Source organism: Tigriopus californicus, chromosome 4, assembly GCF_007210705.1.
Source record: "Tigriopus californicus strain San Diego chromosome 4, Tcal_SD_v2.1, whole genome shotgun sequence".
NCBI classification, from domain to species: Eukaryota; Metazoa; Arthropoda; class Copepoda; order Harpacticoida; family Harpacticidae; genus Tigriopus; species Tigriopus californicus.
The window spans coordinates 9326575-9352080 of NC_081443.1; the positions used below are offsets into that span (position 1 = coordinate 9326575).

Here is a 25506-nt window from a genome sequence, read left to right on the forward strand (position 1 = left end):
GGGGAGGAGGAGGAGGAGGAGGATTGAGAGTGAGAGACATTAAAAATTTGGTCAGGGCCCTGTTTTCTGTCTTCGCATCAAGAGTTCGTCCTCCATCACACACTCACTCTGCACATGTGTAGTATGGTGTGGCCTGTGTCAAAAGCCTCGTGGAACGACAACGAAACCCTGTAGTACACATGTAAACAGTGGCTGGCTCGGAATTGAATTCGACCGTTATTTTCACATAACTAGAACCCATGCATCACGGACTGGAATTCAGAAGGGTAGAACAACATCTCGTAACAACATAATAATCTCGACTCGTTCCCTGGATGTGGCTAGATATGCTGCCAAGAGAAATGCTTTGCATTCTGCTTCATTCGGCCTGCCTGCTTGGGAGGGGACGGACTGGCTTTAAGTGATATATGGGACAATTCCCGTTGCCAGACGGACCTCATTTTGATGTAATTGATCATACTGATTTGAGGGTTCAATGCTCATGGGTTCCAAAACAAAGTGACATCAGCAGAATCTCCGACAAATGACTCGGATGAGGCAAAAAAAAACTACAACAACAACAACAAGGCTCTCGGGTTATCGTCGCCCTTTTCTTCTCATCGTTCCTTCGGTGCCTTCTTGAATCCATTCAACCCTTGAATGGTCATTTGTGACGTTGTTAAAAGCGTCTTACGAGCGCATTTGCGTCACGTTCAATTAGACTAGTTTTCTCCATTGCTCGAACACGTTGCTGTATGTACAACTAGTTCGCAGTTTACGTACAGCACGTCCACACGTCCCCACCTAGTTTTACGGCTTCTGCAATGCATATATAGCACACGTTTAGGTAGATTTATGAGTATGCAAGACTGTCAATTACGAGCTGTGGCGGCTGACAATTAAGACAGTCGATGATCCGGCGAATTCCTCGGGGTACGAAGACGTAAACACGGTAACTCGGCCATGAAAAGAAGCTCTGGTGGGACTTTGGTTCCTTCAAAAGATTTCGTTGAGGCATAGTACCATGGAGTATTTTTACCCTCCCGTAGTCCATTGGTGCAGTGGTACAGTGGTACAGTGGGTGTCGTCTGGCTTTGATGATTGAGACGGGATTGCCAAAAGCTGCCAGAGAAAGAGCGAGAGGGCGAATGCACTATCCAGAAGATATGGACATGTTTCCATGTTGGAAACGCCGAGCGATTAACATATTCGACTTGGAGCCAAACATTTTTGGTTGAGACATTCTGTACAAAAAAAAAGACTCATCCACGGATGAAGCGCCAACCACCAACCAACCCACCATTCAGAATGGAGAAGCGACTAAATGGAATCAGATAGAATGAAGCGAGACCGGGAAGAATGTTTTGACCAGTGAGCTGATTATTTTGGAAGCCTCCTCTTTGGTCAGGTGGGTCGACGGGGCTGGAACAGATGATGACGACGATGATGATGATGATGGTGATGCCAAGATAGACTTGAGAATCATGCCAATTATAGACAAACCAGTTTGCTTACACTCCCCGGCCCAAGCAGACATTGAATATAAGTAGAGAAAAAAACACGCCTAATCAGTCTCAAGTCCAATGCAATCAAATTGAAATTTCATTGCAAACATTGCTGGACGTATAAGACAATCATTCATGGGGGGGGGGATTGGAATATGCGAGAAATGTCGATCCGAAGCTCTAATCAGGTCACTGCACACGAGGGGGCCTACAATCCCAGAGAGATGTGCTCCTCGCTCCGTAAGTGGACAAGTCGTTGCAGTCAAAGAAGGAATCTATTTTCGTGCAAGAAAAGACCCCGTCAAGTATTCACCGCTTTGTTGTTCAAATAGAAACACAACCGCCTTGGAAGAGAGCCTTGCGAGAGAAGTCTTCAGGGCCAGTGAAGAGCCAGCCAGCCCTCTTCTTGGTAGTACCATTTGCATAGAAAGACGATTTTTCTGGTGCCCAAGGGCCGTTTGCCTCAAATCGTATGGAACTCTCGTCTTCCCCACAAAATGGTCACGCCTCGGCGCAAATGATATCAATAAACTGTTCGACTTGCTTAGCCCTCACCTCGAGGGCATTTCTCGTGGTGAGGCCAGAAGCCAAAAACCCGAATCAATCCTGTGTGAAATGTCGTGAATCCAGTTGTCTTGAGCTATCCGGACCAGAGTCACGATGATGGATCAGGTTTGAATTTTTAATCAACATTCCAGGCGTATTGATCCCCAAGGCGGATGAACAACATGACAGTGAGGTCATTAGTAGACCCGACCAGGACCCGAAATCTTCTTGAACAGACCAACAACCACGAGAACCCCACCTCACACTACTCGCAAACTGACACACTCGACTTGAATAGAGCTGACGTAATTGGAGGACAATCGGGAAACGCTGCTTCGAATCCGAACAACTGGATATTATTGATCAGCGGATTGGGAGATTGGGAGTGTGTTTCTTTTGGGGTGTTTTCTGTAGTCTAGGATTCATCATTGAGTTGAGATAGATAAATAGGCCGATCTGAGGAAAAAATACGTCTTACACACGCGCACGCAAGCATGAATATTTGTGAAGAGAGAGAGCGAGGTTAGACCTTCAAGAGGAGAGAAGCTTCTTCTTTATCTGATCACCGACATTTTTGGTTCAACGTCTCCCCCTCTAAAGTTGGCTTTTAGTCGAGCTTGCTTCGTTCGTTTGTCTTGCCCAGAGATCTATCTCAAGACATGTAACTTGGACGAGATCAGGCAGGTAGGAATCGATCCCGTGTCCTTTCCCTTCATGAAGCTCTCTACCGGTTCTTGAATTCGTCTCGAAGACTTGGCCGCCCCTGAGAACTTTCCACGTTCTATCGGACCGAAAACATGTTGCAGACAAGACAAAGATGATCCCAGTGAAGAGCTCTGTGAAGTCTCCGTTGGCTTCTGGCATTTGATACCCACCCTTCTCTCTATCAGACTCTCTGCGTCTCGAAATATCAGCAAGTTGTAATTATGGATTTTGATTTATATTTATCGCTCACTCGACATCCACGCTGTGAGCGTCAACTGAAGGAACATGAAACGTAATGTGGTATGTACGTACATTCGCTGCCTGAATATGTCCACATAGGTACTACATACGGTCTGTGTACGCACATCCACTGTACACTTAGCCTCCATCTCATCCAGCCCCTCCGTCAATAACGGCTTCTTCCATCATGTTCTGTTTTGAATGATCGCCAACAAGTCCATCGAATTATAGTCTAATTTGTGCTCACTTCCTTCGTCTACTCTCGGCCCTCGCAATTGGTCATTTAAATTCTATGACTCCATTTGAGTCAACCAGCCCGAGACGATCCTCATCATGATCCTCATCACCATCTCTGGAGCTCCTCCAATTCAAGGGCCATTGAAGGGCCGTCGAGAAGTCCGAGTAAGCCATTAAGAGGTAGCCGAAGAGGTGGTTTGAAGCCCACTTTCTAACAGATTGTAAAACAAGTGTGCCAAATCGCTCGCCAATTGTGCGATACACGTTTTTCCTACCGCCTACCTGCCACACACTTGATAGGGATTCGTACTGGCCAACCTAGAACAGCTATGACCCAAACTGAACTCACTTGAATGTGTCGAGTGTAGACAGTATGTCGTTTAGTCTATGTGGGTATGTACGAAGTATGGGGTGTACGTGTTGGTTAGATCGGGATGCATTTCGGACGAAGCCTTGAGATTCGCAATCACAAACGAGTTTATCTCCAAAGATGAGAAGGCCCCCCTACGCACTCACATACACATTTGCCAGTGGACACGCTACCCAATGAAGATATTTTTATTGAGCCATAAATCTTTGAACAAGATTCGAACTAAGTGATCATCATCATGGTCGTCTTCATTGTCGTGGTTGGTCTCGGCTTCGTTGACATTGACTGACTTAAAGAGAGTTTTGACCAATTAAGCTGGTTGCGAAAAGTGTAGTAGACTAGTTACATATCGTCGGCAATCGATCAGTTGAAGCTTCGGAAAGTAAAATGTCCTTTTAAGGTACCAAAACACGGTACCAGGACATGCTTGAGGTCCATGCATAACTAACAGCAACTCAAAGTGCTGAGCAATGCCCTTAATGGGCATACCAATCAATGCATTTTGGAGATAGAACTTCATGAAATACTCTCAAGAGCTTTGCGTTCCGTTCCGCTCCTTCTTTAAGGTACTTTGAATTTCAGGATTTTTTTTGCACCATGGATGCTGGAATGTCAAGAATTGGTATTGATGGAAATCGGTCTTCGTCGTAGGCGAGCTTTTCCCTCCCCCCCCTCCTCTATCTCCCCCTTCAAATAGGGAGACAGTGTTTGCTGTGCTCATTTTGCGTAGCTGGGATTGCAGAGACTAGAAATTAAACACATTCTTGGAAGAGATTGTCTCTGAATTGTCTCCATTTTTCTTGTTTTCCAGGGAAGTCATCCGAATACGGTCGGAGTTTTTCGTCACCATCATCCTCATCATCAACTCCCCAGTCCCAATGAATCGCACAGGTAAGATTCTAAATATTTAGAATTGGGGTTGTTTTTGTTGTGGCTTATGAGGAGGTTAATAAAACGTGTCGGCGAGAAGAACCTGGGTTAAGAAGAAGTAAGAACAAATGAGGTCTGTAAAAAGAGACGGACGGAGACGAGTTAAAAGGCAGTTAGAGTGACGTGCTTTCCGCTTGAGTCTTCTTTTGGGTGTTAATCTTCGTAAAGGCGACACTTTTGACAAATCGCAGTTCTTCACGACTAAAACAATCTTTGGCTTGGCCATCATTTTTCATTAGCTCTTCCGAAAATACCATTTTGGCAGCAGTGTCGGCCACGATCGAATCCACGATACTATCATCATCATCATCATCATCATCATTATCATTACTTTTGAGGGATGGAAGTGCTCGGTGTTAAAAGGGAAACGTCTTCATTCATCAAAATATCGTTGTGCGAAGTGACTGATCAGGTGATTTGACAAGGGCCTTTTTCGACCGCCAGGAATGCTGACTTCATTCTGATCGATGATCAATGGCCATCCAAACTCACCACCAACCAATTCACAAGACCGACTCTTCACTCGGCAGGCTTGTAATAAGAGAGAAAACACTTGTTTACTGTCTGCAATTAAGCAATTTTTTAGTCATAGATCTCGACAGAACAAGCACTACGCTCCTTTGATCGATGAGAGTCCACATTTTCGACACCACCCAATCAAAAAGCGATCTGGAGAGCCAGAAAGAGCTCAATGCATAACAACAAACAATACAAGAACAGAGTGCTCCAGATTAACACGGATATTTGTAAATATTTGAGCAATGAAACAGGGCTTGAAACAAACGGAGGAGCCAGAGAAAAAGAAGAAAAATGCTGAACTTCCTTCAGGCCATCATTAGGCACTTCCTCCTCCTTCTTCTTCTACTTCTCTTCCTCCTCGTGGAATTGGAGAAGGGCACAAATTTGAGTTGCAACCAAGTACGTAAGACGTGGTTTCCGAGGCTGGATTGACTGGATCGACTAGTCGGATCGATCGATATCTCTTGTATCTAGGCAGTGCTGATGAGTCCTCTACAGTTCTCTGTGGGGTCATTTTGCCAAGAAGTAGATCGTGTGTGTGTGTCAGTCAAAAAAAAGGGGGGAGCGGAAAATGTGGACAGAGCGACAAAGCTTTCATTCAGACTTGAACTTTTTAGGGGAGGTTAATGAGCCATAGACAACATTTTATTTCAACATTAGACACACTTAAAGGTAGAGAGTAAGAAGAGGGGCTCAAGTGAGTCAATAATTCGTGGAAGTACACTGTAAACGAGTTTGGAAACGTGTAACCACGTTATCTCTTTCTGTATACACAGAAAGAAAACTCAAGATGGAGACTTTGAATTTTTAGCTCAATTGTAGATGGCTTAGAATCGTAATGGGTGGAATGAGTTCAATTAGATTCACCTGCTTGAGATCTTAATTTTCAAATTTGGATACGAATGAGCGTAAAGATAGGTGTAAATGTCTTTTACGTTTATTGTGACCGTTACAAAGAGATAAGGGTTGGTATCCGTGTCTCTTAATTTTAAGAAACGTTAAAAAAAGCTTGCTATACCGTGGCTATTTAACTTCCATCGAGGCACAATCTTCTCACTACGTATGTTTTAATGTATCTGACGACACACATGCATTATTTTTTACGATTTTCAGTGATGGATCTTGTCAGAATGAGACCTCGGCGTCAACGAGCACAACGACAACGACAACGTCCGTGTCTGAGATCTCTCAATTAGCAGACTCTCTGGACCAAATCAGCAAAGAGAATGGAGGGGAATCTGCTCTCCAAAGCATTTCAACCGGACTCCAGGTAAGACGATCGTGATCACGCAACACTAAGAGCAACAACACACGGTGATGATAATCGGCCTCGTTAACCGAACCCCTTGAACAAAAAGACGACTGAATCCACTGACAAGAGGTTTTCTCCTTTTCTCTCATGTGTTTCAGGTCATTGAAGATGAGGATCTTGTGGCCATATTAAAGGATGTGACCTCGGAAGTGAACTCCGAACCCAGTGCTAGTGAGGATTTTCATGCCGATGAGGATCACGAGAGTAGCGAGAGCGACTCCGAGACCGAATCCAATACCCGTGTACCTTCTTCGTCGTCTTCTTCCGATTCCACTCAGAGACGAATCCCCAATGGAGCCACTTTGGTGGGGGCTCACATACAGACATCCTCCGTGTGCAGCTTGGCACCCATCGTGCCTTATGTGTCCCAGCACAAGATGGCCACGTCTACGATTCAAACCTCGTTCTTGGCCTCGAAATCGACGGTGGTGCCCAACACCCAACAACTCGTGGTGAACTGTGATAGCAATAATGCAACGGCGACATCGACATCGACATCATCGACGAATAACAAATTACACGCCAAACCGACGAGTAATCACCATCAACAACAACAACAACAACAACCCAATGTAGGCCATGAGAGGCCAAGGTACTCGAATTTGAAGAAAAAGCGGAAACAAACCCCGATCCAGCCACACCCTCCTGCCCACCAGACCCATTCGCTGCACGTCCAGCCACTTCCATCCGTACAACCTCAGCATTCTCATTCGACCTTGAATCAAGGTGAAATGGACACCATTTACCTGAACTCCAATTCGAACGTCTCTCCGGACTCGGGGATTCAATCCGAAGGGGGCGTGGCTAGTTCACCATTGCATCTAACCACTATAGACAGTACACAATTGATGGCCTCGGCCTCCACCAACACATTGCATCAACACCAACAGCACCATCAACAACACCAGCACCATCATCATCAACAACAACCGCCACCACAACTTCATCAGCACAATCAACACACACAGCAGCACCATCATCAGCAACACCAGCACCACCAGCAGCAAAGCTTTCATCCCGCTCTTCACGGAGCAACTAATTTCAACCCAACGCCCACCGCCAACTTTGGTCAAATGACTCTTTGGAACGGGATTGCCTCTCAACAAACGCCTTACTATCATACGGGACAGTTCTTGCAGCAACCCTTGACTGTTCAGAGTGCGGCCACGGGCTTTCAGGTCCATGCCAACGGCTTGCTCTCTCCCAACTCGACCATCATCCAATCTCGGCTGACCCCTCAACCGGCGCTCAATCATCTTAGTCCTCAATTCTCGTCACCCATGTCCATTCCGGCCGCTATCATCTCAGCCGTATCCACGACTACGGCCAAGGCAACCTTGTCAACCGCTACATCCGCTTCATTAGTCATAACCGAGTCTCAAAAGAACCGAATCAATGTCACACCTCCGCCAGTGCTTCTGCCCGCCATTAATCCACAGATCTCACCCGCTCTCCATGACAACAAAAGAGGTCGGGGCCGTCCCAAAAGCTCCAAAACCAACAATGCTGCCAACAACAAGGCACCCAAGAAAGTGACCATGGAGTGCGGATCTCAAACTGAAGAAAGTGTCCTCGATGGTCGATACAGTACCGATAGTGACGGAAGTGGGGGCTATTTGCCCCCACCCTCACCGGTCTATATGGGTGCTTGTGAACCTTTTGGGCGAGGTCGTCCCAGAAAAGATCCACCCACACTTGAGCCTCAAGTTGAAGTCCTCGACAGGGGACAGGGCAAAGATAAGCCCACTGAGAGACGTGATGTGGGATCCGGTTCCTTCAGGACCAAACCCAAGTCCAAATCTCCTGGTGGGAAGAAGACTAAATATGAATTGATTACTCTCGACTCGGATGATAATTCGGATAGTTCAGATGCAGATGACGACCGAATGCGGATGAAAGCTCGACACAAGGCCACGCGGGATTATTTGGAACTAAAACAACTCTCCAAGCAAACGACAATGCTCCCCGTGAAACGGATTGTCAAATCCAAAGAGAAGCGAATCCCTCCTGAAGAGATCAACGTCAAGCGATCCTCATTAATCATAGAGCCGAGTGTAGTGAAGAAGAAACACGTTGTGTCGAAACCTCTACCATCCACAGCACTCCCACCAAGATCCGTCACACCCAAATCAAGTGATAATGGACGTGATCCCAGTTTGAGCCCCATTCGCCCTGTCCCACCTCAAAAGTCCAGTCCAGAATCAGCTTCCACCAATATGAGTAACAACCACCGTCGCCATCAGTATAGCAGCCCTTCCAACCATATGAGCAGTCATACAAGTAATGATGTCGTGGTGAAAGGAGCTAATCGAGTACCTCGGAAAGAGGCTTTTGTGGCCCGAAATGAGCATTCTGAAAACCCCTTTCGATCCGGAAAGGTGGAGCCGTTATTTGCCAAAAAATATCATACAGTCAAACCGGATTTCCTGGCTGACCTATCGACCTCTTCAACATATAGAGTGGCGAAACCTGCCACTGGTGGTCGAGATTCCAATCGGGATAGCTCGTCTTCCTTGCCTCGATCCCAAAGCCCAATGCAGAGAAACGATCCTCGGGGGTCAGGCCTTTGTGTCGAATCCTCGCGAGTGCTCACCAAGGCCTCATTAAAAGAACTCTCGTCTTTCTCAGCAGCCGCTTCTGCCAATGTCAACACGGGTGGAGCCTCAACCAAAACTATGCTGAGTGTACTAGCCGAGGCTAATAAACGCGCCAAACCGGGGAGGAAGAAGAGAGGTCGCCGCTCCAAATCCTCGGAATGGAGCGAGTCATTGTCCTCCAGTCGAGGTCGGAAGCAATCTTCTTCTCGGGTGAATTCGCCAGGGTCAAGTTGTCACTCCTCTAACCGATCCCCGTTCTCGCCCAGATCTACCGGCGATTTTTCCAATGCCCGAGATACCAACAAGTATAGTGATTTGATAGATTGCTCTGAGGGCTACAGAACGGCTTCGTCAAACTCAAGGAACTACAATCCGAAGAAAAAGAAGGAAAAGGCCAAGGCGGGCAAGGGCTGGAAGAGCAAGCATAAGAATGTGATTGACCCCGTGTTTCTTTCAGAGGTGGAACGTCTGATCCAAGGCATAGCCAGTTGTCAGGTCGAGACCAAGCTGTCAAGTGATATTTGGCCGGATCGGCCTCATGACTCTGTTCCATCGATCTTTCGCAAGCGCAAGATTCTCGTGCCAACCAACAATCTCCTAGGGCCTTCAACCACGTCCTCGGGTCGATCGAAAAATAGTGGTGAAAAACGGAAGAGCCGCAGTAAACGGAATAGTGTCAACACCAAAGAATCCAAAGAAGATTCCCGCGATCCCATTCATCTAGTGGCCAAACACGATCCAAGCCCTTCCAAGAAGGACAACCCTCAAAATCATCTGCCCAATGCGGATGCGTCGGAGCAACGGCTCCCGTTGAAGAAACGGCATCACCATCATATGACCACCAAAGGCGACCAGGACAACGAGTCGGGTCATAGTTCCTCGGCCAGTTCCGCCCTCTCTCCTCCCATCACAGCTTCTCAAGCTTACAAGAAAAAGGAAGCGCAAAAAGCGGCTCCTAAGCGGCTCTCGCAAGACCGGCCTGGGCCGGCTTCATCTAAGAACCGGGGATTGCAAGGAACCTCTTCCAGTTCTGTTAGTGGAAACCCCACAGCCGCTACCACCAACTCTGCGACAAACCCGATTCATCAAGCTCGGCGTAACAGTCGGGAACGTACTTCTGGAGCTGTGCAAGATGGAGGGAAACACTCTGCCACGGCAACTAAGGCTCCATTGAAGGTATTGGAAGAGTCATCAGAAGCCATTTTAATCAAATACGGTGGCAAGATCTCGCCCCTAGTCAATAGTGCCAATTTGCCTTTGAGGCCCAGCTCACCTGCGACAACCAAGTCTGTGAACATCGTGGACAGCCTTGCTGCGTGTGTAGACAAACATCTGGGACCAAAACCAGGGAGTGGAAAGGAAGTCAATAAACCACTCAGGGTCGACGTTCACCCTCCAACCCGAAATAGATCGGCATCACCTGCTCAACCTGCCTCCACGTCTACCTTGCCCACGACCCCCAGGAAACGCCATCTTTTAGAAATGAGGAAGAAAGAGTCGTCGTCATTGCCAGTGGTGCAAGTCCATCATTCCAAGAAGTTCAATAACGAGCCTCCAACCCTTCAAAAAGAAACGGGGACCCGCTCGTCGCCCTCGTCATGCTCTTCCTCGTCATCTCCACCTCCGATATCTCTGTTATTAAAAACGGGTTCCAATTCGAGCGCAGTGGGCTCACCCAAAGAATCGGTTTTCGAAATCTCAAGCCCGATTAAGACCTCTCCCCCCAGATTATCTCCTCAATATGCGCCCATTGCTTCCAAACATCACCAGGAAGATAAGCCCAAGAGTAAACACAAGGACCACAAGAGAATCACGTTGAGGATCAGCAAGGATCGTTTGAGTTTTGAGAAATCCGAGGACAGTGAGGAGAAATCTGAATCCGATGGAGACGACCTCTTTTCTCGTTTGCAGAAAAGTGGTCCCACGCGGAGAGTCAAAATCTCAGCCCTTAAAACGGCTAAATTTGTCCCTTCAGATAGTCCCATGGGATCGGACGAGGACCAACATCATTCGTCCGGCCGAGACTCACCTCCCACTAAGATTCCAAAATTGATCATTTCTCAAGCCAAAGGGCCCGAGCGACCGCTCACCGAACGACAAAAAGCCCTGGTGGCGGCTAAGGAAGCGGCAGAGGAAATCTCGGCCTCGTTGGCGGCCATGTCAATGCGGAAGCCGTTGGCCATGATCAAGCTTGCCAGGGCCATGGGCGATGACGATGATGACGGGGATGATCAGCCTCTTAAACCGGTTGGAACTTCTGATAAAACCACCATTGGGATGGCGCCTGTGACAAAATCAGCTGAGTCCAGGAAGTCTTCTGCTGTTGAAACGGAAGAGATCAAGCTGATCAAACCCAAAATTTTGAAAGCTCAACCGAAAGCTCAATCGGAACCTAAGGGTCGGAGCAAACCGGGTCCAAAATCAAAGCGAAGATCCATCAATCTTCAGAAGTGTAGCGTTCGAGTTCATAAACTGAGACCCGAGGACATTATCGAGTCCAGTCCATCGCCCATGAGCGTCCACGAGGATGCCATGGAGATCATTGCCAATGCCAACCCTAAACGAGCAGGTGAGGGCAATCTGCCCAAGAGTGTTTTCAAACAGACGACGGAAATGATAAACCCGAGTGTGGAAGAAACCTCGATTGCCGATTCGATAGTGAAGGACATCACTAACTTTGAGGCTCGCAATGATAATCAGACTGACAAGGACAAGGATGCAAAAACTCCAGTTGTTCCATCCATCCTGAAGAAGAAACGGCGTCGAGCCAACAAAACTGGGTTTCCATCTATCAAAAAGAAGAAACGACTTCAATCTCAAGATAGTGCGGCCTCAGATGGAAGTACGTCGAGGTCAAGATCAACTTCCAAACGAGCCTCGAGACACATGTCCGGAGATCCCAAAGTTCCATCAAGGTCGAGTGCTCGAGCCGCCAAACTGAAACCCTCGGACAATCCCACACCAAGTCCGAACTTGTCCCGGGATCACTCCCTAGACCCACCCACTGATGTGGGCAATGTACCTGAAATTCAGAAGAGCTCTGTTCTCCCTTCTCCTCAACCTGAAGAGCCCGAGCAACCCCCTACCCCATTGAAACGACCTCGAGGTCGTCCCCCTAAGAAACGGCAGACGGCCAACTCGATGGTTGTCGTCAAACCAACCGACCCCATCAAACAAACCCTCCCAGAACTTGTGGTAGCTTCAACCACATCCTCTCAAGAAAACAAGCGTGCCTTTAGCCGGGAGAGCTCGTTCGAGGATTTCCAGCAGCCTTCGAAGCGATCTCGATTGTACGAGGATATGGATGATGACTTGGATTGCCTAGCGCTTTTGCCCCCCATTGGACCCGAGTCTGGTCCAAGTTCGGAGGCTCCATCGGGTAATGAAGGCGAGGATTCTCGTTCATCGTCACTGAATCGCAAGCAGAAGAAAGCCTCGTTTTTCAAGAAGAAGACCCTCACCGCTGGTCTGTTCTCTAACCATTACAAGTCGATGGACACGGAGAGCTATGACAACAGCACGAGCCTTCGAAAGCCTCCTCCTTACAGACCGGAAGATCATGAGCACGGTCTGTTGCCTCCACCTTATTACTGCGGGCGACAACTCAGGCAGAAACGAGAGGATTTCCAGTTGCCTTACGATCTCTGGTGGCTTCACATGAACAAACAGCTTCCGGGGAGGGATATTGTGGCCACGTGGAACTATAAGAAGATTAAGAACAATGTCTACTACGATGTCAAGCCCATCTCGCAATTCGAGAGCCAATCCTGCCAATGCTCCCGTGTGTTGAACGAGGATGAATTTGGATGTGGCGAGGAGTGCATCAATCGGATGACTTACTCCGAATGCGATGCTCGCCTCTGTCCATTGGGAGAGAAGTGTGCCAACAACGCCATCCAGAAGCACCGAGCGGTCCATGGCTTGGAGAGATTCATGACCGAGAACAAAGGATGGGGTATGAGGAGCAAGGTCCCCATTCAAAGTGGAAGCTTCATCATTGAGTACGTGGGTGAAGTGGTCTCTGAACGCGAGTTCAAGCATCGCATGACCAGTATCTACGCTCAAGACTCGCATCACTATTGTCTTCACATGGATGGGGGGATCGTCATCGATGGCCATAGAATGGGCGGTGAATGTCGCTTTGTCAATCATTCGTGCGAACCCAATTGTGAGATCCAGAAATGGACCGTCAATGGGCTCTACCGAATGGCTTTGTTCAGCTTGAAAGACATCAAACCCGGCGACGAATTATGCTATGACTACAACTTCAGCCTCTTCAACCCCCATGAAGGCCAATCGTGTCGTTGTGGATCCGAGAAGTGTCGCGGAGTCATCGGAGGAAGATCTCAACGATTGACCAATGACGAGGACAAGGATGCTTCGCGAGAACGGAGACGCAACTCCAAGATCAAGCGATCCGACAGCAACCAACCAACCAGCCGATTATCCGTCTTGGCCCCCATGAAGGCTTTGTCTGGACCCCAACTGTCCTTCGTGAGAGAGCGACGGTGTTTCCTCATTCGAAATTGGGAGAAGGTCCGCAAAGTCCGCGAAAACATTCAACGCAAGGTCAACGGCCAACTCACTCAACAGAGGAAAGACGATCAAGCCTCAAAACCGGAAGAGATGATCCTCACCGGACTAACAGCTCTGACTACGGCCCGATCCATGCAGACTCGACGCCTGACCATTGCGCAAGATGATCCAAATGTGAACAAAGTGATCAAACTGGCCCAACTTCTGCGGGAAATCTTTGCCCAAGTTACCACGGTCAATGGTAAGACCAACGCACTGTTTTTATTATGATTATGTTTTTTAAATGTTTTTCGTTTCTTTCATTTCTTGAACATTTATGTATCAATTATAAACGTTCAACCTTGCGTATTGTCAATGCTCATTATTTATCTTTCCATTCTAGATGAATCCGGATCCGCCATTGCCAGACATTTCTTCTCTCCACCATTAAAGGGAAAGCATGGCGATTATCTCACCCACATAACTGACCCCATCGATTTCCAAACCATTGACCGGAATATCAACACTGGTGCCTATTTCTCCGCGCTCCAATTCGATCAAGATGTATTGAGGCTTTGTCAGAACAACCTCCGATATTACGGTTCCACCTCTGAGGAAGGCAAAGCTGCCTTAAAAATCCGGCAGCTTTACAACGCCATCAAACAAGAATATCATGCTGCTTTGGTGGAGATCGTGGGTCAATCGGAATCCTTTTGTTTCCGAAAACGTGAAGAGTCTCCCCCAGAAGAAGATGTGATTCGATGTCCTTGCGGTCAATACAAGGATGAGGGTCTCATGGTCCAGTGCGAGAAATGCCACGTGTGGCAACACGGCGATTGTGTGGGCCAGAATGGGGAGTTCAAGGACGACGATCAGTTCTTCTGCGAGGAATGTGTCCCTAAGAACATCAGTTTGGACATTGTCCTCAGCCCTCAACCCGAATACGCTTCACCCGGCGAGACTTATTACACCTCACTCATGCGGGAAAAGCTTCAAATCCGAGTTGGAGACACTGTTTACGTTCTCAGAGCGTTCAAAGAAGACCAAAAGTCTCCCACGGAGTCGGACTCCGGCTCCAAAAGCCCCAAACCACCCGCAGAGAAGAATGAGCGCGAGTTCAATCAAGGCGGAATCCCGCACAAGATGATGAGCCCCATGAAAGGCCCGTCCATTGAAGGCTCAACTTTAGCCAAAGGCAATTATCCGACGTTCAAAACCGTGGACGAAAACATCACCACAGCGGATATGGACATTTTTCGGATTGAGCGTCTTTGGATCAATGAAAAGGGCGAGCGGATCGCTTTCGGTCACCATTACCTCCGACCTCATGAGACTTTCCACGAGCCGAGCCGAAAGTTCTTCTACAATGAGGTGTTCCGGGTCCCCATCTACGAAGTGTTACCCCTTGATTCAATTTGGGGTCAGTGTTGGGTCATGGATATACCAACATTCAGTAAAGGTCGCCCAGTGGGCTCTCAAGAGGAGCATGTTTACATCTGTGAATACCGGGTAGACAAGTCGGCTCGCTTGTTCAATAAGATCTCAAAGCCCAAGCATCCAATTTGCACCAAATGGTTCGCCTTCGACTTCTTCGACCAAAAACTGAAGCCCCAACGAACCTATACAGTAAGTACTTGATAGATCTTTAATTACTGTTTAACTACAGATGAACAATATCTCTGGTATATTTTTACAGCCTCACGAAGTGCCCGAGAAATGGAGGGCTTCCACTACCCCACGCAACCGTAGTTTGGAGGACGATTCTCGATCCAGTTCGTCCAGATCCGATTCCATTGTCAGCCATAAAGGCCATCAGAACCATACTCCGCACACCTCCAACCATCGGCGGACCAACAACAGTCTCTCAGCTTCCTTGGGTTCTCAATTCCTGACCTCGGCTCTCTCCAAACCTCTGAAACTATCGCTCAAGGATCGCTCCAAGAAAAAGACCAAATTGGATGCCACTTTGCTGCGGCTTTTGGGCCAGATCCCGGGGAAGAATCCGATTGATGCCTCGTATCTTTTGGAGTCTGACAAGCGATTGAGAAAGAAGACCAATTCAACCCCCAGCCATAATCACCATCCATCTTGAGGAATGGACTAGGCTTCAGACCGTTTCTGTCCCTCCCACCCCTCGAAACCACCTCAATCCCAAGGATGAAAGCTGGTTTTTCGTCCGCTCTACAGAGCTCTTTCAGAACACATAATGCCATGGCTGTGCTTTTAATATAATTAGATTATTGACCATTATGTGACCTTTTAAAATGGTAATCTCAAGTTTCTTGCTAAAGACGAGCAACAATCTCTAATTCCCCCCACTCTCAAGTACAAATTCTAGATGAGAGCCTTCTTTGTCTCATTTCCTCTGATTTGGATCCAAATTCAATACACCGATGCCTTGAAATCATACTCAATATTCGAAATTCTCTCAAATTTTCCCAATGATCTGGTTAAAGAAAAAAATAGTATGGCCCTTTTCAATCCCTCGTTTCACTAGTCAAAATTTAATTCATTCTTCACTTTGTCTCTTTTGTGATTCTGTTTCTCGATTATAAAAGACTTTAATCTCTGTATGAAATACAGACACTCTGAATTCTATCGAAGTGAGATTTCCTTTATCGTTCAAGATCCTTGGGAGCCAAATTGGTTTAATCATATTGGCTGAAAACTAAAGCCCGAAAAAGCTTTAGACCTGACCTTCATTACAATTGACCCTAATATCTGGTTGAGGACAAATCTCATGGACACTTTGGACGATGTATAGTAAAAGATACCTTTTTTTTAACGTGTGCTACATAGTCCCAATAGCTCTTCCATTCTCACACCCTGGCCTACAAAGGCTGCTAGAATCCCAAAATTTTGTACACAAAACGAGCAAATATTAAACTGCTTGCAATTTTAGCCCAGGTCTCTGCAAGCTGAGAAATAACTGAGATAAAGGACCTAAAGTTACCAAATTTGATCTAGAAACCTGCATGGTAAAGAATATTTATTTGGGGGTCCAAGCTAAGAGACAATTTCGAGGGCTTGATTTGAAAGAGTTTGAAAAAATGAAATATTTTGAAATATATTGAGATATATTAGTTATTAGCTCAAAATTTTGCAAAATTAGTATCAAGTCGTCTTTTTCCTTGTCTTTGTTTGCTTTTAAACAAAAGAGAAGTGTTGTTACAGAGAAAAACAATTATCCGTGCTTTAGCTTAAAGCTTAGTAAAAGAATGGCGTTTGAACATTTGTTATATAACATAGTAATATTTTGTTCACGAAAAAGGCAAATCACGTGGTTATGAAATTTTTTGAATAGCCTCCAGATATTCCAAGATTGATTTGAATTGGCAAAAATTTCAAAAAAGAAAGATAATTTAGGTTTGGGTGGGGTTTGATGAATCAAAATTTACGGCTTGAACAAGGATAACTAGAACCGTGCTGCATAAACATAAGTGAATGAAAATGTTGGATTGCTTAACTGAAATTATTAATCACTGGTTTATCCCTTCTTTGACATTAAGTAATTATGGTTCGTCTACACGAGAAACATTCGGTCACAAAGTTTGCCTACCAATTTCGGAAATGTTTGGTATTTGACAAACAATTCATCTCTGTGCCGTCTACACGTGAAACTACCGGATCAAAACGGTTTGACAAATATTTTGATTTAGATTTCTAATCAGATGAACTTGAAAGTGATCGTATCATTTCCCAATGGGTCTTTCATTCAATATTTATGTTATGCACGCTAAACAAGATGATTAGTATAATGAACATAGGGAAAACTGAGGAATGAAATTTGAAAAAAACACCAATGGGCACTATCATGATGAGAATGTTTCGCTTTCCAAAAAGGTCCTTTATTTTGCCACTTTCAATCTGTGCGGTCATATATTGGCTGAAACCGATTACTACTTGAAGGAATGTTTTGCCCCGTTTTATGAACTATACCATAAGCCACCTGGTGAATCACTTCTAATAAAAAATTGCTTTTCGAAAGGTTTTCGGAATTCATTTTGAGTATACATCATTAACCAATCGGAAACGAAAACCCGACCAATTTTCCAACTCATTAAAATCGTGCATAAATGGACAACGGTTCTCCAATAGTATCATAAACTATTTAATAGGCGGGTACTGGTCGAAATATGACAACGATATATAGTCCAAAGCTCATGTCAGAAACGTAAACACAAATATAGTAAGAGTATTAAACATGATAAAGACCATTTGGGTATTTATATACAGTTAACATTACAGATGGCATTGACTACAAAGAGTTCAGTTTTATAGAACCAATAAGGACCCGCCCACAAGAGCAGACGGCATTTCACGGGGAAGGTGATGGTCATGGGCACCTTTAAAGTAATGAGTCAGTGGGTAGGACCGTTGAGATCCAACTGATCTGGCTTTCATGGCTAAAATTGGCGGGCAGGGAAATGGACGATGGAGCAGGCAAAAGTGGCTGGCTCGATGGGAGATGGAAGTATGACTACTGAATTACTAGGGGATGGGATGACATCTGATGACTTTGAACATTGATTGACAATTCCAGGCCCCTTCCTACTCTAAGTTGGGGTTATCCTGTGTCAAAATGATCCACAATCAATACATTTTTCTTTGTGATACACCATCATGGATTGAAAGAGTTAAGTTCTTTACTGGCTGAAAATGGACACCTTGGTTGGAAGAGATGGAGGGGATGCTGTCGTCCATGAAATATTTGCTCCTTGGCAAACAATCTTTACACATGTTCAAATCGAGAAATGTTTGTGAAATGCTTGTGAAATGCCAAACAATGTTTGTCAAATGGCTAATTATTTGCCGAATTATTTGTCGTGTAGACGCACCATAAACGATTTTTAAGTTTGCTAAACATGAAACTTCCCTTCTCTATTTTTGGATGAATATATCATTATCTAATATTTTGGTGCTTAACAAGCCATTATTTCTTGAGATGAGATAAAAGTAACGTTAACAGTTATTATTTCTAAGAGCATTTATCAACAATTCGAAAAAACACATTTCATACAACGAACTGATAACACACCCTGTATTCCGATCCAAAGAAGGACAATTTCAAATTAGGCGAAAATCGCAAATGCCCATTCTATTCAAAATTCCTGTCTCTAATTCCTTGTAGGAAGAGCAAATTAGGTTGTTGCAAGATATTTAGGATTTTTGATGATAAAATATTTTTGGTAGTCTCCCTGATTAATTTCGCATCATAATCCCGAATTTTTGACACCCCAATCTGTTACATGAGTGCTACCATACCTTGCTTGCGTCTTTGGTTTTGCTTGGGCAAAAATCCTTCGTGCTGCGTGTGACAAGAAAAGTTGGACTCGTACGGGTCCTCTGATTTTTTACTTTATCCGGACACGTCGAGTCTTTTACTAGAATCAGGAAAACAAAAAGACTTGTCTTGCGAATTTGAAAACAAAAACAATAATCTATTGTGAGGAGTTCAGACTTACTTGAGTCCTTTCTAATAGACTCGTGTCCTTTCGAAAAGACTCGTGTCCAGCGAATTCCTCCAAAATTGAGCAAAAGACTCGAGTGCACTCGGACTCGAGTCCGGACTCGCCCCAGCTCTAGTATTAACATCTGAACAGAATTAAAAGCTGAAACTTATGGTCAAAGAAGCTATGGCCTCTTCAGGTTACGATTTTAAATCCACTGAATTTCAAACAATGGAACTTTGGAAAAGTGGGCTAAAGTGAATACGAAATGTTCTTTGGACTTGATCTTGACTGTTGGTCTCCTCGTACGGATTTCATTTAACACACAATAACAAAGTATGCGTACACATCGCAAAACAGAATTAGGCTTGAAATGCAGTGATTTTTGGTTACTTGATGCCACAATAGATTCTTTTTCCCTTGAACGAATATAACCTGAGTGGCAAGGGAAGTAAAATCCCTTGACAAATTTGGTTTTGAGATCAATACTAGCCTTCTTAATCCTAATTCAGTGCGTTCAGGCTTTAATCGATTGAAAGACTTGATGTACGTTACAGCTATTCTGTGCCTTAGTTATCCCCCTCAAATCACAAAGTCAATAAGTTGTATGTTGGGCCAAACCGGAATGTACAGACGAAGAGTACTTTACTGTACTTAACATTATTCAATCCTCATTATAAAAACATTTTCCGTCCACTACGATCCATTCAGTGTTCTCAGAAACGTGTTCCACCATGAAAGCTTACATTTTCTTCCCTCTGGCTCTATTGAGCTTCACCGAAGCGTAAGTTTAATAAAGAATAAAATAAAGTAACAGATTCCTCCTCAATGCTAAAATTGGAAATATTCCTAGTCGCCATTTCTCATACAAGGCTCGAGAGCAATGGTTGGCCCAAGAAACCATCCCTTCCAATTACGACAAGCGGTTCAGACCACCACCGGTTTCCGACCACGAGGGTAAGAAAAGTTTTCTTTTAGCCATTGAGCGATAGTTATGAAAAAAGATCTGTGTTCCTGAGTTTAGATGGACCAGTCCAAGTTAATATCTCGATGTACATCCAAGAGCTAAGCATCTGTTCCTATCGTCAACAATTGATTGTTGGTGGGTACTTCCGTCAATTCTGGGTGGACCCCCGATTGGCCATGACCGAGGTGGAGGACAAGGACGAGACCATCCTGACTTTGGGGGATATGTTCGTGGATACCCCGATTTGGATCCCAGACACGTTTGTGGTCAACAGTAAGAACGGCTTGGTGAGCGACGATGCTCCTGAGACCAAAGGAAGGTCCTTTCTGAGAGTGAAGGCTGATGGATCTGTTTTGGGATCGACCAGGTACGCACAGTATGTAAATAATATAGGTTATTAATGCTTGTTCTGCTGCTGATGTTAGTCTGGTATAATTCACTTTGAGTACAGTAGATCTCCTTTTGCGTGAATTTTCACGTTGAGTTTTGCTTTTGAAATGTAGATTCCGTTCCAAATTGATCTGTCCCATGTCCAAGAAAGATACGGAGGTGACTTGCTCGTTCCACGTTGAAAGCTGTGAGTCTCTTGCCATAACATATTTGATTTGCTTTAAGAAGTGAAGGAAACAACATAGTGTCGTTTAAATAAGTTATTGTCTACTTCTCCTTGATGCCACTAAAGCCACCCGCTTCCTACTCTTTCTAGTTGGTGCAAAAGCCACTGACATTTCCTACGCGTGGAAAGATTTTGAGGCCGATTCGATGGTCGTGTCCGATCAAGCCATTATGTTGTTAAAAAATAACGGCTGGAAATTGATTGAGAGCACCCCTGTCAATGACTACGTTGAGCTTGAGATTGGTGAGTCACATGGATGCTGCCCGTAATATGTTTCTGTTTCTGATCATGGCCTTGATTGGGTGGGATTTGTCTTTTTCAGGAAAATACTCTAGGGTTTCGTTGAACTTCAAATTGGAGAAATTTGAGGGAGAGGGAGAGGAAACGGAATCTGATGACCTTTAAGGATTAGTGAATAAGATGCTATGCTTCCTGATCTAATCTTACAATATAAATAACGAATAAATCAGTTTTTGCAACATTTGGTTGTTTGTATGATTATTTTAGCCTTGAAACTGACAAAGGACATGTGTGATTCTGGCCCTAATTTCCAATCAGCCAGGTGGACATCCAATTATCACCTCAACTATCCAAAGCAGCACTCTGTAGTATACCAGGGCTTATCTATTTGAAGTAGGGTGCTCTAAATGTTTTATTTGCCTGAATAGCAACATTCTACGTTAATGCTTTTCTTCAGAAATAACCTCTTTAAGAACGTGACTCAGTATAGGGTAGAAAACTAGTTGGTGCAAACTTCTCTTATATTTGTTCGACATGGAAACCTCTTTTCCCAGGTTCACGTATTGTTGTTCGACAACTTTATCTTTCTCTATTCTGCTGTCTCTCCAAATTTCATGATATCTTATTTGTTGGTTGTAGTGAAAACGCGTTTTTGATGCAGAATATGAGGAAAATGAGCTCTCGTTTACAAGATAATTTGACCTCAAATATAGATGTCGATGCAATAGGACTTGTCAAGCGAACGCATTCATGAACAACTGACGTTTGTCCATGGAGTAAAATCAAAGACAACATGCCTAGCCAAATTGCCCTGTTCATGCATTGAAATTGGATATTTTTTTCATTTTACATGCTTTTCTAAGCAAATAGCATTGTGGTTTTGGGCAATTTTGATATTGCGTTCACCAATGAGATATGATCTTGAAAGGTTACGTGATTCCTTTTTTCCTACCGCGGGGAGATGAAATGGTGTCTTAGGGCCGGCCGGGCACTCTTAGGTGGCTTGAACTAGCTTGAGCCATAACACGTATTTTTTCCTTCTTAGTACTAATGTGGCCTTCACCATGAATACAATTGTTTTGAATAAAGAAATAAACTCTTTGGCACAATTTTCATTCAAAAAAGTATTCATTACTTGCCTGAAAAAGTGTCAAGTACAATAGACGTTCTAAATCAATGGAACTAATTATCAGAGTGAGTTTGGCTTTGTCGCTGCAATAGTACTAGCCACCAAGGAGCTGGACAGTAGATTTAATGGTTTAAACTTATAAAGCAGATATTTGGCTCATGGGTGGGTATTGGAAATTATTTTCAATGAAGGGTGTGCCAAGGGGTTTATTCTTTGATTCAAAACTATGACATTCATGGTTAATGCCCTGGTTGTGCTAAAAAAGGAAACTATGCATGTAGCAGATCAAGATAGTCCAAGCTGCCTAAGAGTGCCCAAATGGCCTTGTCACACTATTTTATCTGGTCGCGGTAAGCAAAATATGGAATTACCTAATGTTTAAAGATCATTCCTCATTAACACCAAACATGTTCATTTTGTAAGGTTTTGTAACACAGCTCATTCAAAACCACTCAATCATTGAAAATTCAATTGGCGGATAGTGCAAGTTGACTGCGATACTTGTCTTAGTTCTCCCTCTCCAAATGCTCAAAATCAGGGTGCCGGATCACATCTTTCCTTGAATTTCCTTGAATGAAAATGCCCTACAGACCTTGAATTTGAAAATAAATTGCTTCCTGCATTTTCATAATTTTTTCTAAATTCAATCAATCAATATTCATTTGAAAATGGTTCTTTTCTTGTGCTGTTTTTGAAGGATTTGAATGATCATTAAAGGAGAATTTAGGCAAACTAATTTTTGACATGATATTTACAATTACTAATGTGTCTTGAGGAAAACAGAGCATAGAAAAGTTGAAAAAGACATTTGAACTTTTTTGCGTAGGATATTTCTATTTAGGGTATATGCATTTTATTTAAGCCATGACCGTGAATGCATGTGTTGGTTAGCATTATATTTGAAAACTATGCTGAATTTTACCTTTCGCTCTGAACAAAACTGAAAGTTATCGGCACAATATTGCCGCTAAAAACAGATCAATAATAATAAAAAAATTCCAATTCTAGCGGCCTTGAAAAAATGCTGCCTGGCCTGCCTGATGCTGACTGAGGCTAACTAGCTCATTCAGCCAAGAGTAGGTCATGGTAGTCAACCAACTGGTCTCTCTCCACTTTTCCTCCATTGCTATCCCCAACCAAATATGACAACCAATTGTCTTCCCTTTGTCTGTCTCCAGGGTGTGTGTTCCTCCTTCGTTTCTGTTGTATTTTCAATTTAGCGTTCTTCTCTCTTTACATCCGTGCTAATTAATTGCTTTGTTCTACAGATAAACTGGAATAGACTCCACTTGACTTTGGGACTTTTGCCATGTCTACAATTCCACTTGGTCCGCTTTATCATAACCAAACAGTTTCCACCCAACCAGTGCTGTTTACTTGTACCTCAGGTTCTTAGTCCGGCATGGTGATTCTTCACCTTCCCTCTTGCCCTCCTATTTCTGTCATCTTTTTCTTCTTCACCTTCTTATTTTCCTCTTGTCCATTTCTTAAGGGCTTTCTCTGGTTGAAGAAGGAAGGTTCCAGAATATTTCTCAATATTTTGGTCAGGTCTTAATTTGTTATATTTTGCTTTTCTCCATTAGGCTTTCTTTCAAATATCATGGTAGCATTATTGACAGGACTTTTTAAAGGGGCCAGGAACAATCTTGAATTGGTATTGGATGGGAAAACTCCGTCCTCTATCAACAAGCCTTTCATAATGGAAGCCTTGATAACTTCTTTTGGTCACACCCAGCCACTACTTGACTGTGGGATGAAACCAGTCAAGTGTAGGCAACAGGGACACAAGCGCTGACACTTTTGATTTGTTAGATCTATCTCCTGTTGTCAAAGAGAGTGCAGTAAAGAATTTTCTCAAGATTTGCAATGTCCATAATCAGCAAGGATGCTAAAAGGCAGGGAAAAATTGAATATTGGCTCACAAAGAATGGTGTCCCATACTTAGGGAGTTGAACCTTCTAAAGTTTATTGAGAAGGGTTATTCTAAGTAAGGTTGTATCTATTTTCACCCATTCATATGCATTAATTCATTGAGGCAAAAGGTATGCCTCTATTTCAGATGCACAAATGCCCATCTCAGGGGCAAAAGGAAGCAGAGACAGCAATTGCCTCAACCTCATTGTCAAGTCTCTCAGCCGACTTATTCCATCCCTTTCCTCTCTCCTTCCCATGTTCCCTGTCATTGCTCCCCTCTCCTCCCTCACCCTGATCCTCTATTCCCTTAACCTCTCTCCTCCCTAAACCTTGTAGCCCTAATCCCCCCTTCTGCAGGTGGCAGCCATAGTTCCTACTCCTCCTCAAATTAGTTCAGCAGGTTTGGCAGTTTGAATTTTTGGACTTGTTTGAGCTTTTGCAAACCTGCTGAACTCATTGGAGCCCAAACGGGTCAATAAGATTCAAGATGAGGCTGGACAATCAAATTGCACAGAGTTAGCATTTTGACACTATCTCTTGACTTGCAATAGATCGTGAGATGGATCCAACTACACATTTGAAAGGCTTTACCCACCTTCAACTGGAAATGTTCATCAAACTTTCGATTATTTTGGAGAAATACATCTAAATCCTTCATGGATGAAACCTGCTTGATATTCTTACCTCCATTATCTACAAGCTGAGTGTTTGATGGAATCAACCCAAAGGTCATTGAGAGGAATGTCATTCCATTCAATGACATATTATTCTTAGCAACCCAAGAGTTGATTTGAACTAGGACCTCTACCAGACAACCGGAAATCTGACCATTCCCTACCACATTCCAATTTTGAATCACCGGCATTGGAAGGGCTAATGACATTACTACCACTAAGCTGCTGAAGTGGAGTAACAAAGATGATGAAAAGGAGAGGACCTAAAATTGAGCCATGAGGAACACCCAGCTTGGAATTGTGCATGTCTCCAAGGGATCCCTCAACCTTACCCAATTGCTGCCTACCACAAATGAAGCTTCTTAACCAATTGAGAACTGCCTTGAATTTCAATCTCAAGGAGCCTATTAGCTAGAGGGCTTGTCAGAGAAAAGTCACTCCAACCAAGCCACTTGAGACTTTTCTTTGAACACATTTTGGTAATAGGGCAGCAGAGTGTCGGGCTGATCGACTTCTCTTGCTTTAGACAAACGAGCCATCAACTCACTGGCTCCCTGAAATGGGAACTTGATTTTGGGAATCACGTAACTAAATGTGTTCAAAGCCGATCCCCATCGCACACACCAGGCAGCTGCAAGGGAGCCAAAAAAATCTCAGAAATCTTGCGAGTGTCGCTTCTCTGACTAGCCCTCTACTGTTAGCTAAAGGCCATGATCTACCTTGTCAAAGGTCTTGGTAAAGTCAAACAACGATCATCTAAAATGCCATATCCCTGAATCAGCTTGTTTTTGAGTAAAATTTCGCAGTGTCCTTGAAAAAAATATTCAATGTTGCTTGTCATGACAGTACTCTTTCTATACAGCGCATCAATTCAAAATCTGTTTGGTAACTTTTTAGTTCATCTGATTGCTTACTTTTTCGAAGTAGAGCCACTTGTCAAACCCGATCAAGTCAACAAACATGGGCTTTGTTTGGAAACCTTCCCGGCGGAGAGTAAGTACCTGGCAATCAATAGAGTACGTGAGTTGCTCTACTAATGTCCAAATCTTTTTTTTTGACAT

General features: G+C 44.3%; 2 protein-coding genes across 2 annotated transcripts in view; both read left to right on the forward strand.

Annotated features, from left to right (window-relative positions):
- Nucleotides 1-15884, forward strand: part of LOC131879417 (mucin-4-like) — a 68371-nt gene extending 52487 nt beyond the window's left edge. The window contains exons 6-10 of the mRNA XM_059225731.1: nt 4394-4473; nt 6145-6301; nt 6442-13717; nt 13859-15081; nt 15152-15884. Of these exons, the coding sequence (XP_059081714.1) occupies nt 4394-4473; nt 6145-6301; nt 6442-13717; nt 13859-15081; nt 15152-15547 (9132 nt within the window). The 3' untranslated portion in view covers nt 15548-15884. The remainder of the gene's footprint in view (nt 1-4393; nt 4474-6144; nt 6302-6441; nt 13718-13858; nt 15082-15151) is intronic.
- Nucleotides 15885-19552: 3668 nt separating this feature from the next.
- Nucleotides 19553-20972, forward strand: LOC131879172 (gamma-aminobutyric acid receptor subunit beta-like). Its single transcript, XM_059225420.1, has 6 exons — nt 19553-19689; nt 19759-19862; nt 19930-20239; nt 20376-20449; nt 20579-20731; nt 20811-20972. Exons 1-6 carry the CDS (start codon nt 19640-19642, stop codon nt 20891-20893), a joined length of 774 nt encoding a protein of 257 aa, XP_059081403.1. The 5' UTR covers nt 19553-19639; the 3' UTR covers nt 20894-20972.
- Nucleotides 20973-25506: the final 4534 nt, after the last annotated feature.

Excerpts from the sequence above, each read along its gene's own strand:
- LOC131879172 (XM_059225420.1), top strand. The coding sequence starts at position 19,640 with ATGAAAGCTTACATTTTCTTCCCTCTGGCTCTATTGAGCTTCACCGAA. Across the intron at positions 19,863-19,929 it reads ACCGGTTTCCGACCACGAGG|ATGGACCAGTCCAAGTTAAT; the intron begins GTAAGAAAAGTT and ends TCCTGAGTTTAG. Across the intron at positions 20,240-20,375 it reads TCTGTTTTGGGATCGACCAG|ATTCCGTTCCAAATTGATCT; the intron begins GTACGCACAGTA and ends TTTGAAATGTAG.